The following is a 19,459-nucleotide window of genomic DNA, read 5'->3' on the forward strand; positions in this document are numbered from 1 at the left end:
CGTTTTAACCACGCCCACCATTTGACGCAGTAACCAGACGATTTCCTCTTTCGCCATTTTTTGTGAGCGGATTACATCAGACCACTAGCCGTGTGCCTGTGGATCAATTGGACATACACGACTCTTAAATGAAGGTACTTTTTTTGTTGTTGCTCTTACTTGTAAGCGATTAAGTTCAAATTACTTTTATGTTGTGAGTGGTTGATCTTATAATAGTGTGGCATAAAATGACCTTGATCTCGAGTGATTCGAGACATTCGCAGTCACACTGGACTTGGGCTGGAAGTGACAGCTAGTAAATTAGCAAGCTAACGATGCTGCTGCTAACTACTACTAGTTAACTTTACATACGCAAGTTAATGAACAATGTAGTGAGATATGTCAGCTACGTAATGGTGGTCACAGCTAGTTAGCTAGAGTTTGCTATTTGTATTGTTTACTAGTTACTGTAGCTAACGTTATCTCCTTTGCTAGCTAGCTATGTTATTAGTCTTGCCTAGTCATAACTCATAAAGCTAAGGTTAGCCAAGCGATGGGTGTGTTCTTTCTGTCAGTCTTGTTTTGAAACATGTTAATTAACAGGGTTCGTTTTTTTAAAGGTAAGTCACTCAGTATGTGTGTGTGTGTGTGTGTGTGTGTGTGTGTGTGTGACCATGTTACTTTTTCGCCGTGTTTCCCCAGTGACCCCAGCCAGGTGTTAACCCGGTGTGTATCCACCATGTTGAATGGGGTGTTCAGGCTGCATGGCCTGATGGTGGCGTCTCACCCCTGGGAGGTGATTGTGGGCACCATTGCCCTGACTGTCTGTCTCATGTCCATGAGCAACCTGGCCACTAGCGACCAGATCTGCAGCTGGAGTAATGGCTGTCCCAAACTACAGGAGGTGAGCTGGCCTGGCACACAATAGAAAGTGGACCCTCTAGAACAATTGTTATGTTTTATTCTATTCTACAAATATTAGTGTTGCATCTTAAAGCTGCTGTGACACCACCACAGCAAAGACATCAGTCATGTTTGGAAAGAATATTAAATAGAATGCTTTCTCCTTCTACAGAGAATCCTAAACAGTGATGTAATCATTTTAACGGTGACACGCTGCATGGCCATCGTGTACATCTACTTTCAGTTCCAGTACCTTCGCCAGCTGGGCTCCAAGTACATTCTTGGTAAGTCTCATTTCACAAGAACTGTAACAATATAAACATCTATTGTCTTGTGTACATTCACATGAAACTAACACCCACCTGATGATGGATGTTATGATTGTTAATATGTAATGGTCTGTTCTGTGTTGCCTCTAGGTATAGCGGGTCTCTTCACAGTATTCTCCAGCTTTGTCTTCAGCACCGTGGTCATTCACTTCCTGGGGAAAGAGTTGACAGGCCTAAAGTAAGCATCCTCTTACTTGACTCGCCTAACCGTCTTTGAGAATAACTTTTCCAGATTTGAGATGTGCAACACTTGACAATATTCTGGTCTATTTTATTTTGTTATATTACATAATGTTTTTTACTGTAAAATAGCGATGCACCAATATGATACATTTTTGGCCGATATCTGATATTTGCCTCTGCAAAAGAAAAGATACCTGATATTTAAAATTATAGTGTCCTTTTAAGCATTCTAGTACAGTTAAATAGTTAACCCACACGGACTCAGTGGTCGAAGGCACGGTATCTCAGTGCAAGAGGCGTCACTACAGTCCTTGGTTCGAATCAAGGCTGTATCACATCCGGCTGTGATTGGGAGTCCCATAGGGCGGTGCACAATTGACCCAGCGTTGTCCGGGTTTGACCAGGGTAGGCCATCATTATAAATAACAATTTATTTCTTAACGGACTTGCCTAGTTAAATAAAGGTTACACACACACCACACTGACCAAAACATGATTTTGTTTGCATTTATGTATGTTCCCATTACTAGTAAAATATAATCAAAACCTATTTCTTTCACTTACTTGCTGTGCTGTTTTGTTGTTCAGTCGTTTCATTCTCAACCTGGAGTTATGGGTCCGACCACAATTAATCAAATAAAAACTGTCTTATAAATTAGTTATTTTAAATTATGTTAGCTAGCTAACTACAGCTACTGAAACAGATGTTTTGCATCCATGAGCTAGCAAGCTAGCTTATATATACACTGCTCAAAAAATAAAGGGAACACTTAAACAACACAATGTAACTCCAAGTCAATCACACTTCTGTGAAATCAAACTGTCCACTTAGGAAGCAACACTGATTTACAATAAATTTCACATGCTGTTGTGCAAATGGAATAGACAACAGGTGGAAATTATAATAATATAATAATAATAATATATGCCATTTAGCAGACGCTTTTATCCAAAGCGACTTACAGTCATGTGTGCATACATTCTACGTATGGGTGGTCCCGGGGATCGAACCCACTACCCTGGCGTTACAAGCGCCATGCTCTACCAACTGAGCTACAGAAGGACCAAATTATAGGCAATTAGCAAGACACCCCAAATAAAGGAGTGGTTCTGCAGGTGGTGACCACAGACCACTTCTCAGTTCCTATGCTTCCTGGCTGATGTTTTGGTCACTTTTGAATGGTGGCGGTGCTTTCACTCTAGTGGTAGCATGAGACTGAGTCTACAACCCACACAAGTGGCTAAGGTAGTGCAGCTCATCCAGGATGGGACATCTATGCGAGCTGTGGCAAGAAGGTTTGCTGTGTCTGTCAGCGTAGTGTCCAGAGCATGGAGGCGCTACCAGGAGACAGGCCAGTACATCAGGAGACGTGGAGGAGGGCAACAACCCAGCAGCAGGACCGCTACCTCCGCCTTTGTGCAAGGAGAAGGAGGAGCACTGCCAGAGCCCTGCAATATGACCTCCAGCAGGCCACAAATGTGCATGTGTCTGCTCAAACGGTCAGAAATAGACTCCACGAGGGTGGTATTAGGGCCCGACGTCCACAGGTGGGGGTTGTGCTTACAGCCCAACACCGTGCAGGACGTTTGGCATTTGCCAGAGAACACCAAGATTGGCAAATTCGCCACTGGCGCCCCCGTGCTCTTCACAGATGAAAGCAGGTTCACACTGAGCACGTAACAGACGTGACCGTCAGGAGATGCCGTGGAGAACGTTCTGCTGCCTGCAACATCCTCCAGCATGACCGGTTTGGCGGTGGGTCAGTCATGGTGTGGGGTGGCATTTCTTTGGGGGGCCACACAGCCCTCCATGTGCTCGCCAGAAGTAGCCTGACTGCCAATAGGTACCGAGATGAGATCCTCAGACCCCTTGTGAGACCATATGCTGGTGCGGTTGGCCCTGAATTCCTCCTAATGCAAGACAATGCTAGACCTCATGTGGCTGGAGTGTGTCAGCAGTTCCTGCAAGAGGAAGGCATTGATGCTATAGACTGGCCCGCCCGTTCCCCAGACCTGAATCCAATTGAGCACATCATGTCTCATTCCATCCTCCAACGCCACGTTGCATCACAGACTGTCCAGGAGTTGGCGGATGCTTTATTTCAGGTCTGGGAGGAGATCCCTCAGGAGACCATCTGCCACCTCATCAGGAGCATGCCCAGGCATTGTAGGGAGGTCATACAGGCACGTGGAGGCCACACACACTACCGAGCCTCATTTTGGACATTACATCAAAGTTGGATCAGAAACAGACTCCATGAGGGTGGTATTAGGGCCCGACGTCCACAGGTGGGGGTTGTGCTTACAGCCCAACACCATGCAGGACGTTTGGCATTTGCCAGAGAACACCAAGCTTGGCACAGCCTGTAGTGTGGTTTTCCACTTTAATTTTGAGTGTGACTCCAAATCCAGACCTCCATGGGTTGATAAATTTGATTTCTATTGATAATTTGTGTGATTTTGTTGTCATCACATTCAACTATGTAAAGAAAAAAGTATTTAAGAATATTTCATTCATTCAGATCTAGGATGTGTTATTTTAGTGTTCCCTTTATTTTTTTGAGCACGGTATGTGCGCGAAACAACTTTACCAGCATCATAGCATACGTATCGATTAATCGTTGTGACATGACATACAAGTGATTGTAATCCATATCTAAAAAATGTATTAACTCGTTAAATTATTATGAAACGTGCAGTCATATTTAGGTCATGATTGGTCAACAATATTATTTTTTACAAAAATAACAAATAACGTTTTCTACTGGTCATTGTTTTCTTTTTTGACACGCAAAGACCCAAACGGCGTTCAATAGTATGTATGTCTTGAAGCTAATAGCAAGATCCCAGGAAGGTGTATTTTTCTCAAATGTTGTTCACAAATTTGTTTACATCCCTGTTGGTGAGCATTTCTCCTTTGCCAAGATAATCCATCCACCTGACAGGTGTGGCATATCAAGAAGCTGATTAAATGGCATGATCATTACACGGGTGCACCTTGTGCTGGGGACAATAACAGGCCACTCTAAAATGTGCAGTTTTGTAACACAAAACATAATACCACAGATGTCTCAAGGTTTGATTGAGCATGCAATTGACATGCTGACTGCAGGAATGTCCAGCAGAGCTGTTGCCAGAATTTAATATTAATGTCTCTACCATAAACTGCCTCCAACATAATTTTAGCAAATTTGGTAGTAGTAGGGCTATGGTATGGGCAGGCATTAGCTACAGATAACGAACACAATTGCATTTTATCGATCTCAGTTTGAATGCCAAAAGTAACATGACGAGATCCTGATGCCCATTTTGAGGGCCTTTTTTAAAGGTATGTGACCAACCGATGCATGTCTTTATTCCCAGTCATGTGTAATCTATAGATTAGGGCCTATTGAATTAAATTGACTTATTTCCTCAAATGAACTAACTCCGTAAAATCAATTAAACGCATGTTGCGTTTATAGTTTTGTTCAGTATAGATACATGCGCAACCATTTTTTTCACAGTGCAGGCATTGTTCTAAAAATGCCCGATTATTGTTTTTTGAGTACTCTGAAAAAAAGTAAAGGGAGTACTTGAACAGTCAAATCCCAGTCCTTAAACTTGTCTTACATGTTATTCAGAACTTCTTTATGAAATGTAACTGTGTTTTCTCTCCTCAGTGAAGCTCTGCCATTCTTCCTGCTCCTCATTGACCTATCCAAGGCCTGTACCCTGGCCAAGTTTGCCCTTAGCTCCAACTCACAGGTAAGCAACCTCTCTCAGTGTCTTCCACAGAGTACATAAAACACTAATATATGTATGCCAAGAAATAATATTGGGACTCAGCTGTTGTCTCAAGTAACAGTGGCTGGCTACTGGCATTTTTGGATTAACTCACTATTATCATAACTTTTCTGATGTGAGACTTCTGAACTAACATTTATGCCGGAGCTGCACTCTTGACCAGCGGAACAGAGATTCTTTAAATCAATGGGATTTAGTGGTTTATGTAAAGGGAAATCCTAACCTATATGTGTTTTTCTATATAGGAGGAGGTGAGAGAGAACATCTCTCAGGGCATGGCTATCCTGGGTCCTACCTTCACCCTGGATGCCTTGGTGGAGTGTCTGGTCATTGGAGTGGGCACCATGTCAGGTGTGCGTCAGCTGGAGATGATGTGTTGTTTCGGCTGCATGTCTGTCCTGGCCAACTACTTTGTCTTCATGACCTTCTTCCCTGCCTGCGTCTCCCTGGTCCTCGAGGTAAGGATGGGCACAGGAATAAAGATTCTGAGGTGTGTGTCTGAAATTGTGTGTCTCTGCGTTTGAGCTTGTGTGTGTCTGTTCTCTCTGGTTTTTAAGATAAGAGTTGGCAAGTGAAGGGAGTGTTTTCAGATGTGTGTGTAACATCTCCTCACCTCTTTCCGTGTGTGTGTGTGTGTGTGTAGCTGTCCAGGGAGAGCCGTGAGGGCCGACCCGTCTGGCAGCTGAGTCACTTTGCCCGTGTTATGGCTGAAGAGGAGGACAACAAACCAAACCCTGTTACACAGAGGGTTAAAATAATCATGGTAAAAATTGACCAACCTTAGCACTACCCCGAACCCTTAGTTAACAACCGTAACCCAGACAGTCAAGATCATATGGAGAATTAACAGCATAAAGAATGTGGTCTCTTCTCTTCCTGTAGTCTCTAGGTCTGGTTCTGGTCCATGCCCACAGTCGTCTGGTGTCAGAGCAGCCAGGTCAGAACCGGACAGTCGTTGGCGCCAGCAGTAGTCTAGCTCTCGATGGGCCTACAGTCCAGAGGATGGACCAAGACTACACTCTCTGGCCGATACCGCTCACCAGGTAAGTCATTATATCACCTCTCCCACCTCTGGGTGGTGGACTGGACTATTTCTAGAACATTCTCCCTCTACCCTTTTGTTCTTGGTGACTCGGCCTCAACTGGGGCGGCAGGTGGGTAGAGCGTTGGGCCAGTAACCGAAAGGTTGCTAGATCCAATCCCCGAGCTGATAAGTTAAAAATCTGTCGTTCTGCCCCTGAACAAGGCAGTTAACTCACTGTTCCTAGGCCGTCATTGAAAATACGAATTTGTTCTTAACTGACTTGCCTAGTTAAATAAATAAAAAAGAAACTGAATCTGTGAAAGCAAAATCTTGTAAAGTTTTTCAGCTCTCTCTTCTCTCGTTAGTATGGAGCTGGAGCAGGTGATAACCCTGGGTCTGGCTCTGCTGCTGGCTGTGAAGTACGTCTTCTTTGAGCCGGCTGAGACAGAGTTGTCCCTAAAGAGCCCCATCTCCACCTCTATCTCCGCCCCTGCACTGAGCCATAAGGGGGCTGAGGACTGCTGCAGGAGGGATCCTGCACCTGCTAAAACATCCCTGACAACCAACAGCACCCCAATCCCTTTGGCTAAAACTGATTCTAACATAGTGGCCAAAGAGGAAAGAGGTAAGCTGAGCCAAGGTTATTGTGCTTGATTTGTTTTGAGATTCCGCTGGTTATAAGTTTGTTGGTCTCATTGTTATCTTTCTCCCCTCCACTTTTTTTTCTCTCTTACTCACTCTCTTTCTCTCTGTAGTTGAGGTGATTCAACCCCTGGTGGCCTCAATGTTGCAGAACGGTCCCTTCTCTCTGAAAGGACCTCTCCCTCAGAGTTTAGGAGACAGTGCGTGTCCCCCACCTCTTTTCTTTACCCCAACTCCAGACACAACTACGTCTCTCCCCAACCCCCCCTCCCAGCCCCGCTCACTGGACCAGTGTCTGTCCATCCTCAGAAACCCTGAGGTGAGCTTCCCCTTTACACAACTGCGCTCAGGATCCAGCACCATACTATGTTAAACACAACTGTATTAAAACACAGAACAACCTCTAAAATATTACCATTCTTTGCTCACAATTACTTAAACACAGTTCCTTTTCAGTCAGTCAACTTCGGTACAACATACTATGGGGAGTTGCACTATTTGTGACTTTGGTTGAAGGATCTACAATCACGCCTGACAAGGCCAATAAAATCTTCACCTCGCTGGAAGTCTCTTCTTCCACAGGTGATAAGCGTGAGGCTCGAATTCATTCCTTAAAGGATTCTGCTTTTAACGCTATTAAAACAATTGGAACACGAGACTGTTTTGCATTGCGCAAACTGTCCATTATTGGTAGAGCTTGCTCACCCCCTGGACGTTGTGTGCTGAAGTTTGTATGGTTCTCATAAGTTTCCTAATCACAAACAATCAGTTATTCTTCGATTTGCCTGGCTATAACAATAAGTAAGATGGCTAACGTGACCGAAACAACAAAGGCTAATAAGCCGGGTTCGCGACCATGCCCCAATGTCTGTGATGGTTGTTTTTTATGTCTCGGCTCGGTGCATGCTCTTGCTTTTTTTGTGTATGAGACTAGGGGACGGCTGGCACTGTTCCACTACTAGTTCGCGGCGGAGGTTCTCTTGTCAACAGTGTAGGATTCTTTAGGGGTCTTGGTGTTGTTGATGGTGACTTCTTCTCCCGGGTGCCTGTACTTTGTCTTAGTTGCGGCGACGTTTCAGGTCGTTGGTCAGGTCGAATGTCTCCTGGCTCCTATGCACTCTTTCGCTGGTTACGTGAGGCTATTCAACGAGTGGGTGAACAAATTATGTGGGTATAGCCCTGCTGCCTGTGTCTGCCTTGGTTAACCTCTTCAGTCGACCCTCTACTTTTTCGAACATTCTGTTAAAAATCGCGCAACATTTCAGCGCCCTGCTACTCATGCCAGGAATATAGTATATGCATATTAGTATGTGTGTATAGAAAACACTCAGACGTTTATAAAACTGGTTAAATCACGGCTGTGACTCTAACAGAACGTGCGTTTCATCCAAAAGCGCAGGAAAATCTGATCACTGAAAACTGGAAAATATATCAATGCGCCACTTGCATGTATTGTCTATGGGAAAGCAAATTACCTGGAGCCGAGATTGCAATTCCTACAGCTTCCACACGATGTCAACAGTCTTGTCATTTGCCTAGGCTTTGTTTCTTGGTCAAACGAAGAAGAGATATCCTGTCGGAGACCTGAAGAAATGGGCTATTTTGGTTGAGATTTACCCGGACATTATTTCCAGACGTACAGCTATAGAATATACATCGCCTCGTGATCAATTTGATCGCTTATTAACGTTTACTAATACCTAAAGTTGCATTACAAAAGTATTTCGAAGTGTTTTGTGAAAGTTTATCGTCAAATTTTTAAATTTAGAATGTATGCACACATGACTGTAAGTCGCTTTGGATAAAAGCGTCTGCTAAATGGCATATATTTTATTATTATTATTAATTTAAAAAAGGATGTTACGTTATAAGACGCTATATTTTTTAGTTGATTACACAGTCTTCATAGATCGATATCTAGGCTATATATGGACCGATTTAATAATAAAAAAAGACCCAATAGTGATTATGGGACATCTAGGAGTGCCAACAAAGAAGATGGTCAAAGGTAATGAATGTTTTATATTTTATTTGTGCGTTTTGTGTAGCTCCGACTATGCGAATTATTTTGTTTACGTCCCCTGCGGGTCTTTTGGGGTGTTACATGCTATCAGATAATAGCTTCTCATGCTTTCGCCGAAAAGCATTTTAAAAATCTGACTTGTTGCCTGGATTCACAACGAGTGTAGCTTTAATTCAATACCCTGCATGTGTATTTTAATGAACGTTTGAGTTTTAACGAGTGCTATTAGCATTTAGCGTAGCACATTTGCATTTCCAGATGTCTAGATGGGACGCCTGCGTGTCAGGTAGGAGCAAGAGGTTAAGCACCGCTTGCCTCTCTTCCCAGAAGGATTTTGTCCCGGTTGCTTGGTTATTCTGAACGGACTGTGCTGCCGTCAAAGAGGCTAACTTAGACTAAAGAGCCTCCTGGCTAACGTCATCAAGCATGCATAACTTCCTGTGAATGAAGCTTACTAGTGTCCCCCAGCGCTTTGGCAAACCCATTCCTATTCTCAATTCCTGGAGTTTGAGGGAGTAGTGAGAGGGGGCTTGCATGCTAGCCTAGTGGTTAGAGCGTTGGACTAGTAACCGGAAGGTTGTGAGTTCAACCCCCCCGAGCTGACAAGGTACGAATCTGTCGTTCTGCCCCTGAACAGGCAGTTAACCCACTGTTCCCAGGCCGTCATTGAAAATAAGAATGTGTTCTTAACTGACTTGCCTGGTTAAATAAAGGTAAAATAAAAATAAAATAAAATAAATATGAGGAAGTAGCCTCCGAGCAGCTGCACCGCTCTACAAAAAATGTCTGTGACGACAGTGCCCCTACGTCTTGTTACGGCAAATGGGGTATTACGTCAGCCATTGCCGGAGCCCTCTGAGTCCAGGCTTCATGCGGGTTATACAGAAGCACAATGTATGTTGCAAGGTCGTCCATGTTTAACCTTTTGATTGTAGGGGGGCAGTATTTTGATGTTTGGATGAAAAACGTACCCAAATGAAACTGCCTATTTCTCAGGCCCAGAATCTAGAATATGCATATAATTGTCAGATTAGGATAGATTAGGAAAAGGAACATTTATTGTGTAACTGGGAGTCTCGTGAGTGCAAACATCCGAAGATCATCAAAGGTAAGCGAATCATTTGATTGCTTTTCTGACTTTCGTGACCAGTCTACTTTGCTGCTAGCTGTTTGTAATGTTTTGTCTGCTGAGAGAGATGTCCTAACATAAACGCTTGGATAGCTTTTGCTGTAAAGCTTTTTTAAAATCTGACATGCCAGGTGGATTAACAACAAGCTAAACTGTGTTTGCTATATTGCACTTGTGATTTCATGAAAATTAAATATTTTTAGTAATTTAATTTGAATTTGGCGCGCTGCAATTCAGCGGATGTTGACGGAAATGATCCCGCTAACGGGATGGGTGCACCAAGACGTTTTAAAGCCCCTCTGGTACCACGTGTTCCATGGTATTCACAGGGTTCAAGGGTTATATCAATCTCCCCAGAGTGGGAGTAGTAAATTGGGCGATTCACTCTCTGTCCACAACGGGTCACCCCTCCCCCATAGATGGTTCATTACTGGGATTCATTGCTGATTCCTGCCTGTATCTCACTAGTCCCTAATGAGGTCTCTAGTGAATAAGGTTATGGAACCTGTAGGCGATTGATGGTTGGTAGCGGAGTCGAGGGAACAAGCGGGGTTGGACACGACCATGCTATTATCCTACACACAGAAATTAGCTGTCTTTCTCCAGCTCAGCGCTTTTCATTCCTGGGAATAAGATTAGATTACGAATCGCCCATCTGTTACCACAGAAGGGGTCAGGTTTTCAGAGAGCCATTTGTCCTATTCCCAGCTAGGCTACAAGGTGCTAAAAAGCTGGAGAGCCAATACCTGTCGCCAGTAACCTCCATGATAATGCTTTTTCCCCTGGGTCTATTTTTAATACGTGTGGTCCAGTGCTAGGTGCCAGCCAGGATCGTTGTGACAACAGTACTGTCAATCGGGCTACATCACTTATCGCTGGAGTCATGGGACCCATTGTGGGTCAGACTTTAGGTAAACCTTTTTTTCAACTCAAGTTCCACAGTGTTCACGGATGTCAAAAGTGTTGTTTCCCGCATGTGAGTTTGATGAAAAGTGTCCCTTCTCCACATTCACACACACACTGTTGTCAAGAGTGGTGGTTCTTCATCCATTTCCAATCTCTCCCAGTCCACAAGGTGGTGTCCCGCCCCTTCAGATGGAAGGTCACTGGAGGCTCACTGTCTGTGAGTGACGTCAGGGTACAGGGTACAATTTGGTGTATTCATAACAACGTACAGGAACTCAAGTCCTTCTGCTCACCCAACCTAGAATTCCTTACAATCAAATGCCGGCCATATTATCTCCCAAGATAATTCTCGTCAGTTATCGCCACAGCAGTGTACATTCCCCTTCAAGCAGACACCAAGACGGCCCTCAAGGAACTTCACTGGACTCCATGTAAACTGGACACCATATATCCCGAGGCTGCATTTATTGTAGCTGGTGATTTTAACAAAGCAAATTTGAAAACAAGGCTACCTAAATTCTATCAGCATATTGATTGCACAGGTGTAATACACTCAATCACTGCTACTCTAACTTTGGCAATGCATACAAAGCCTCCACTGCCCTCCCTTAAGCAAATCTGACCACGATGGAATCTTGCTCCTACCATCTTATAGGCAGAAACTCAAACACGATGTACCAGTGACTAGAACCATTCAACGCTGACCAGTTGGAATCCACTCTTCAAGATTGTTTTGATTAAGCGGACTGGGATATATTCCGGTCAGCCTCAAATAACACCATCAATCTATACGCCGACTCAGTGAGTGAGTTTATAAAGAAGTGCATTGGAGATGATGTACCCGCTGTGACTATTAAAACCTACCCTAACCAGAACCTGTGGATGGGTGGCGGCATTTGCGCAAAACTGAAAGTGTGAACCACCGCATTTAACCATGGAGGTCTGAGGTCTGGGAATATGGCTGAATATAAACAGTGTAGTTATTCCCTCCATAAGGTAATCAAACAAGTGAAATGCCGGTACAGGGACGAAGTGGAGTCTCAATTCAACGGCTCAGACACGAGACGTATGTGGCAGGGTCTTCAGGAAATTACAAAAAGAAATCCTGCCACGTCACGGACACCGACGTCATGCTTCTAGACAAACTAAACAGTGCCACCGTCGCGGCCCAATAACAAGGACTGCGCCTCTCCTTCTCCGTGGCCGTCAGCAGCAAGGCTGCTAACCCAGACGCCATCCCTAGCCGCGTCCTCTGAGCATGCGCAGATCCAGCTTGCTGATGTGTTTACGGACATATTCAAGCACTCCATTCATTTTCTGGTGTATTTTCTATGTGTAATTTGTTGTTTAATGGTAAGATACAGGGCTCCCTTGCAAAAGAGACTTTGGTCTCAATGGGACCTTGAAAATAAAGGTTAAATAAATATATAAACATGAGCACACAAAAGGAGGTGAGTGATGATCCCCTACTTGGGACAGCATCCTGTTTTTGTTCATGTAAAACATGATCATATATGAAACAGACCTGTTCTTGTGTTGTGTGCCAAATAGTCCCTATACTGAGACACATACTAACATTGCATATTTACTGACCCAAAGGGTAAAATGTTCACACCGCTACCATCCAGAAGGCGAGGCCAGTACAGGTGCATCAAAGCTGGGACCGAGAGACTGAAAAAACAGCTTCTATTTCAAGGTCATCAGACTGCTAAACCGCAATCACTAAGTCTGAGAGGCTGCTGCCTCCATTGAGACCCAATCACTGGACACTAATAAATTGATCACTAGTCACTTTAAATAATGCCACTTTAATAATGTTTACATATCTTACATTACTCATATCATATGTGTATATACTGTATTTTATACAATCAATTGTACCTTGCCTACGCTGCTCGGCCATCACTCATCCGTCCATATATTTATATATACATATTCTCATTCGCTCCTTTAGATTTGTGTGTATTAGGTAGTTGGGAAATTGTTAGATATTATTGCGCTGTTGGAACTAGAAGCGCAACCATTTCGCTGCACTCGCATTAACATCTGCTAACCATGTGTATGTGACCAATACAATTTTATTAAATTTTTTTGCACATTTTTACTCCTGAGCTGACTTAGGCTTGCCATAACAAAGGGGTTGAAAAGTTACTGACTCAATACATTTCAGGTTTTCTCAATTGAATACTTTCTGAAGGCACTGCATGTGTTAATATTGATATGTATTTATGGCTCTCTGACTATGCCTCTTTCCAGTTGGGCGCTCGTTTTCTTAGCAATGCCGAGGTGATGGAGCTGGTGACATCACGAAACATCCTGACCTATAAGCTGGAGGCTGTCATGGAAACACCAGAGAGGGGCGTTGTCATCCGGAGAGAGATGCTATCATCCAAACTACCATCACCCTCTGCCTTGGCCTGTCTTCCTTACAAGGACTATGACTACACTAAGGTAGCCTACTCATAGGGACTACAACTGCCACTAATCCAGTTTACTGAAACAGACAGTTGAAGTAAGGTTGGTCTGAAATCAACCCAGTAAGGTCTATTGTGGTCCTGCCCTCACCCATCCCATGTCTTCCTCTCTTATCAGGTGATGGGCACCTGCTGTGAGAACGTCATTGGCTACATGCCCGTGCCAGTGGGAGTTGCTGGCCCTCTCCTATTGGATGGGAAGCAGTTCCACGTTCCCATGGCAACGACGGAAGGCTGCCTTGTGGCCAGTACAAACAGAGGATGCCGGGCCATCGCTGTGAGTGTAAAGTATACGTCTATTGTAGTTTAACTCTGAGTGTAGAGTATATGTCTAGCGTGGGTTAACTCTTTGTCTCCTCTAACCTTCCTTTCTCTCTCCAGTTGAGTGGCGGTTGCAGCAGCAGGGTGCTAGCTGATGGAATGACGCGGGGTCCTGTTGTACGGCTGCCCTCAGCGTGCCGGGCTGTAGAGGTCAAGACCTGGCTGGAGACCACAGAGGGCTTCAGGACCATCAAGGATGCCTTTGACCACACCAGCAGGTCAGGGTCAAGGGTTAAAGGTCACAGTCACCTTAGGGTCAAAAAGATCAATATATAGGTTGGGTCATGTTATAATGATCAGATTATCCAATCATACCTGTAACCTCACCTAATGTGGTTTATAGAACATAACTGACCCTAGGTTGGTGACTGGAGGCAACTTCTAGCTACTCGGATCTCAATGATGGAGTTTAAATTGGCCGTCACATAGTATTGTTCTGTTGTACAGTAGTTGCATATTTGCCTCTGTCTGTTAGGTTTGCCCGTCTGGACAAGCTATTGGTAGGTCTAGCAGGGAGGAACCTCTACATCCGCTTCCAGTCCCACACTGGAGACGCCATGGGCATGAACATGCTCTCTAAGGTCAGACTATGCTCTGTGTGTGTGTGTGTTACCATTCTAAAAGGTAATACAGTGGAGCAGTAAAGCTGTACATTTTAGAGACGCTACATTCTTCAGAGGAATTACTTACTGGTGATTGAATGGACTTCACAGAATAACAAGAATGCTGTTTCTGGTGTCTAATAGCACATATTAACTGTCTCTGTGTGTCTGCAGGGTACAGAGCAGGCAGTGAGCAGGCTCCAGCAGCAGTTCCCTGAGCTCCAGGTTCTGGCGGTGAGCGGAAACTACTGCACTGATAAGAAACCTTCAGCCATGAACTGGATCCTGGGCCGGGGAAAGTCTGCCGTGTGTGAGGTCACCGTCCCCGCCAGGGTGGTCCGAGAGGTAAGTTACAGCAACCACACACATAGATACTCAAATGGAGACACACACACAACCACACACACAGATACTCAAATGGTGACACACACACACATGCTCAAATTTGTTGGTACCCTCCACAAAAAAATAAAGAATGCACAATTCTTTCAAATAACTTGAAACTGACAAAAGTAATTGGCATCCACCATTGTTTATTCCATATTTAATAAAAATCTGACTTTGCTTTTGATTTTATTATTCAACATAATATTGTAAATAATAAAATGGCATGGCCAAAAATGGCATGGATAAAAATGATGCGACCCGTAACCTAATATTTGGTTGCACAACCTTACAAGGCAATCACTGCAATCAAATGTTTTCTGTAGCTCTCAGTGAGACTTCTGCACCTGTTAACAGGTAGTTTGGCCCACTCCTCCTGAGCAAACGGCTCAAGCTGTCTCAGGTTTGATGTGTGTCTTCTCCAGACTGCAAGTTTCCTCTCTTTCCATTGATGTTCGATGGGATTCAGATCAGGATTCATAGGCCACTTCAGAATAGTCCAATGTTTGGTTCTTATCCATTCTTGGGTGCTTTTAGCTGCGTGTTTGGGGTATTTATCCTGTTGGAGGACCCATGACAGTCTTTCTGACACTGGGCAGTACGTGATAGTCTTGATTTCATTGTGACCTGCACAGATTCAAGGCATCATGTGCCAGGCGCAGCCCCTAAACATAACCGAGCCTCTGTTTCACTGTAGGTAATGTGTTATTTTATTTGAAGGCTTAATTTTTTAATCTGTGAACATAGATTGTGACTTGCCAAAAATCTCCAGTTTTAACTCGTCTGTCCAAAGGACATTCTCCCAAAGTGGTCCTCCTGGGTCTTCTTCCATGAAGCCCATCTCACTCAAAAAGTGATGGATGGTGCGATCAGAAACTGACGTACCTTCACCTTGGAGTTCAGCTTGTATCTCTTTGGCAGTTATCCTTGGTTCTTTTTCTACCATTCGCACTTTCCTTCTTTGCGGCCGCGCCCAGGAAGCTTTGGTACAGTTCCATGGACCTACAACTTCTTAATAATATTTGCAATTGTTGTCACAGGAACATCAAGCTACTTGGAGATGGTCTTGTAGCCTTTACCTTTACCATGCTTGTCTATCTTCTTTCTGGTCTCATCAGACAAATCTCTCCTTGCTTTCTCTGGTCCATGTTCAGTGTGGTGCACACAATGATACCAAACAGCACAGTGACTACTTTACTCTGGTCCATGTTCAGTGTGGTGACCACAATGATACCAAACAGCACAGTGACTACTTTACTCTGGTCCATGTTCAGTGTGGTGACCACAATGATACCAAACAGCACAGTGACTACTTTACTCTGGTCCATGTTCAGTGTGATGACCACAATGATACCAAACAGCACAGTGACTACTTTACTCTGGTCCATGTTCAGTGTGGTGACCACAATGATACCAAACAGCACAGTGACTACTTTACTCTGGTCCATGTTCAGTGTGGTGACCACAATGATACCAAACAGCACAGTGACTACTTTACTCTGGTCCATGTTCAGTGTGGTGACCACAATGATACCAAACAGCACAGTGACTACTTTACTCTGGTCCATGTTCAGTGTGGTGCACACAATGATACCAAACAGCACAGTGACTACTTTACTCTGGTCCATGTTCAGTGTGGTGACCACAATGATACCAAACAGCACAGTGACTACTTTACTCTGGTCCATGTTCAGTGTGATGACCACAATGATACCAAACAGCACAGTGACTACTTTACTCTGGTCCATGTTCAGTGTGGTGCACACAATGATACCAAACAGCACAGTGACTACTTTACTCTGGTCCATGTTCAGTGTGGTGACCACAATGATACCAAACAGCACAGTGACTACTTTACTCTGGTCCATGTTCAGTGTGGTGACCACAATGATACCAAACAGCACAGTGACTACTTTACTCTGGTCCATGTTCAGTGTGATGACCACAATGATACCAAACAGCACAGTGACTACTTTACTCTGGTCCATGTTCAGTGTGATGACCACAATGATACCAAACAGCACAGTGACTACTTTACTCTGGTCCATGTTCAGTGTGGTGACCACAATGATGCCAAACAGCACAGTGACTACTTTACTCTGGTCCATGTTCAGTGTGGTGACCACAATGATACCAAACAGCACATTGACTACTTTACTCCATTTAAATAGGCTGAATCACTGATTCCAAGATTGGAGACATGTGATTCTAATTAAAGAAACTAATTAGTTTGATATATCGCTATAATTGAATTATTTATCTTTTCTAAGGGGTACCAATAAATGTGTCCGTGGCGTTTTAGAATAAGCAATAATTCATCTCTTTTCACAGCTTCTTTGCTTTATTCTATGACATACCAAATGCATGCAAGTATACATGTATAATACATGTATCTAATTCAATCACTCTTCAGGAGGAATGAAGCATTATTTCAATGAGCTGTAAGGTACCAACACATTTGAGCATGTCTGTAGGTTGAGACAAGGTACATACACACTGAGACATACTGACTTGGAAGAACTGAATATTTTAGACACTACAGTGATTTTTTTTTTCTTTTTTTCCCTTCCTTTGTTTTGAGATGATGCTCTCTGTCTCTCCAGGTCCTAAAGACCAGTACTACTGCCCTAGTAGAGTTGAACATCAATAAGAATCTAGTGGGCTCAGCCATGGCTGGTAGTATAGGAGGCTTCAATGCTCACGCTGCTAACATCGTAGCTGCCATCTACATTGCCTGTGGACAGGTACTTAAAAAGAAAAGTCTGATCTTCTGAGATTCTGTCTTACCTCAACCAATAAAAATATATTTTTTTCCTATATAATCTCTCTCTCTCTCTCTAGGACCCAGCCCAGACAGTGGGCAGTAGTAACTGTATAACTCTGATGGAGCAAGTGGGTCCTGAAGGAGAGGACCTGTATATCAGCTGTACCATGCCCTCTATAGAACTGGGCACTGTAGGAGGGGGCACCAACCTGGCACCACAACAATCCTGTCTACAGGTAGTGTGTTTGTGTGTGTGTATTAACCCCTCCAATAAGGGTAAGTATTAACCCGTATGCGTGTCCATTGTAGATGCTGGGTGTGCAGGGTGCCAGTCTAACTGGTCCAGGGGATAATGCCCGTCAGTTGGCCAGCGTGGTCTGTGCCACCGTCCTGGCAGGAGAACTGTCTCTGATGTCCGCTCTCGCCGCCGGACACCTCGTACAGAGTCACATGACCCACAACAGGTAAACTACACTACCCATAACCCCCCGACTCACAGTAGGTATACTACACTTAACCCTCATGGCTCACAACTACACTCCAGAGACCTCTTCTAGAAGGGAGATTGCTACTCTGTTCACACTATTCCTGAAAAAGATTGGTGACTGCTTTACTTTCAATGTTTCTTTTTCCCTCTCAGATCTGAAGCCAATGTGCCACAAATAGCTCAATCCCACTCAGAGGAGGCTGCGTGACAGATACATTACAACCAATCACAATGAGCCTTCTAGTGATAGGACCTGCAGTGAATTCTGGGAGCTGGAGGATTAGCCCAGTGTGAGCATCCAGCCTGCAACAATACATCCTCCTACCCAGAAGATGGCTGCTGTGTATTTATTACAACAGAAATAAAACTGCTAATGGAACAGTTTTGGAAAGGAGTGGTTTGGGCTGGACACTGGGGGAGAAGTACTTCTGTCTGCTGCTAACCTCAGAAATATCTGACTTGTCACTTGGTTAATACACAGTGCAGAATGGAACTCAAAGGACTCTGTGTATTCACTGTGTGTGCAGTGGGATTGTCCGAATGGAAGAAAAAAAATATTTTGTATTTATTTTAATTTTTTTTTACTTTTGCAAATTCACAAATGTGCCATTTGTCTTTAAAATGGCACCGGAATTATGTGGACAGACTGACCAAGTTGAAATTAGAATTTAATTTGAAGAAGGATTTGGCCTTTAAACTCTGTGTGTGCACAGCCACACAACCCCCTATATCATGGACAACAGGTTTGTTGCGATCAAATGCCCTGAAGCAATATATATATATTTAATGGGTGCATTCAAGAGGCACACATTCAGTGGATGTGCCGATGATCAGCTTCTTACAGTATCTGGAGAAGTGCCAGGGCGATATGATACTGTAATCTGTGCAGGATTGGGCAGAATGCAACCCAAATCTCCTGACTAAATCTTTGGTTAAAACGTTGCTACGGGTGAGATATTTTGCACTAAGTTGCCAAATAGTTGGTTGAGAGGCAAGCCTAGTATTGCTGTAGATCGTTTCGTTTCAAATTAAACCTGCCATACCTCCTGTTTGTTGAATTTGTTATATCGATAATGTTGGATTAAAATGTCAAACCAAGGTGCTAGCTATAATGTGAGTGTACAGTATGATTGAGTGTTCTTGGTGTGAGTATATATGCCTTACACTGCAGTGTTGAGGTACCTTTTAATTGGGAATGTGTAAGAAATGGTTTGACGGTCTCTGGGCTTGATTCAATCGGTAGCACTGAAAATCCGAGGTATATTACAACTTGAAATTTGAGCCGACATATGCAGCGTTGAAACATTGCCTTTTCAATTTCGCTATTAGTCTGCCTTTAAATGGTGTCTAAACCACTACAGTTGAGGTTTGGGACTAAAGTTGCATTACTTCAGCGAGTGTTTTAGATGTATGTGGGAATACCGGATGAAACAAAGCCATACAAGTCACCTTCAATAAACTGCTTTTAAGAGGCAACCTTTTACAATAAATAAAGTTCATGTTTGCTATTTGTTGTAAAGCAG

The 19,459-nt window shown here is 43.7% G+C and overlaps 1 protein-coding gene across 1 annotated transcript; it reads left to right on the plus strand.

Annotated features, from left to right (window-relative positions):
* Positions 1 to 19,458, plus strand: LOC124049075 (3-hydroxy-3-methylglutaryl-coenzyme A reductase-like). The gene is made up of 19 exons (XM_046370418.1): positions 1 to 134; positions 682 to 883; positions 1,055 to 1,166; positions 1,302 to 1,389; positions 5,057 to 5,141; positions 5,426 to 5,638; positions 5,824 to 5,943; positions 6,063 to 6,223; positions 6,570 to 6,829; positions 6,960 to 7,165; positions 13,161 to 13,355; positions 13,497 to 13,655; positions 13,760 to 13,917; positions 14,175 to 14,280; positions 14,476 to 14,646; positions 17,289 to 17,429; positions 17,527 to 17,685; positions 17,759 to 17,913; positions 18,090 to 19,458. The coding sequence occupies exons 2-19, from the start codon at positions 719 to 721 to the stop codon at positions 18,142 to 18,144; spliced, it is 2,709 nt and encodes a 902-aa protein (XP_046226374.1). The 5' UTR covers positions 1 to 134; positions 682 to 718; the 3' UTR covers positions 18,145 to 19,458.
* The last annotated feature ends 1 nt before the right edge of the window (position 19,459 follows it).

This window comes from Oncorhynchus gorbuscha, linkage group LG11 (genome assembly GCF_021184085.1).
Source record: "Oncorhynchus gorbuscha isolate QuinsamMale2020 ecotype Even-year linkage group LG11, OgorEven_v1.0, whole genome shotgun sequence".
Lineage (NCBI taxonomy): Eukaryota > Metazoa > Chordata > Actinopteri > Salmoniformes > Salmonidae > Oncorhynchus > Oncorhynchus gorbuscha.

Coding starts and splice junctions, on each gene's coding strand:
- LOC124049075 (XM_046370418.1), top strand. CDS start 719: ATGTTGAATGGGGTGTTCAGGCTGCATGGCCTGATGGTGGCGTCTCAC. Junction 5,639..5,823: donor GCGTCTCCCTGGTCCTCGAG/GTAAGGATGGGC, acceptor GTGTGTGTGTAG/CTGTCCAGGGAGAGCCGTGA. Junction 14,281..14,475: donor GCATGAACATGCTCTCTAAG/GTCAGACTATGC, acceptor GTGTGTCTGCAG/GGTACAGAGCAGGCAGTGAG.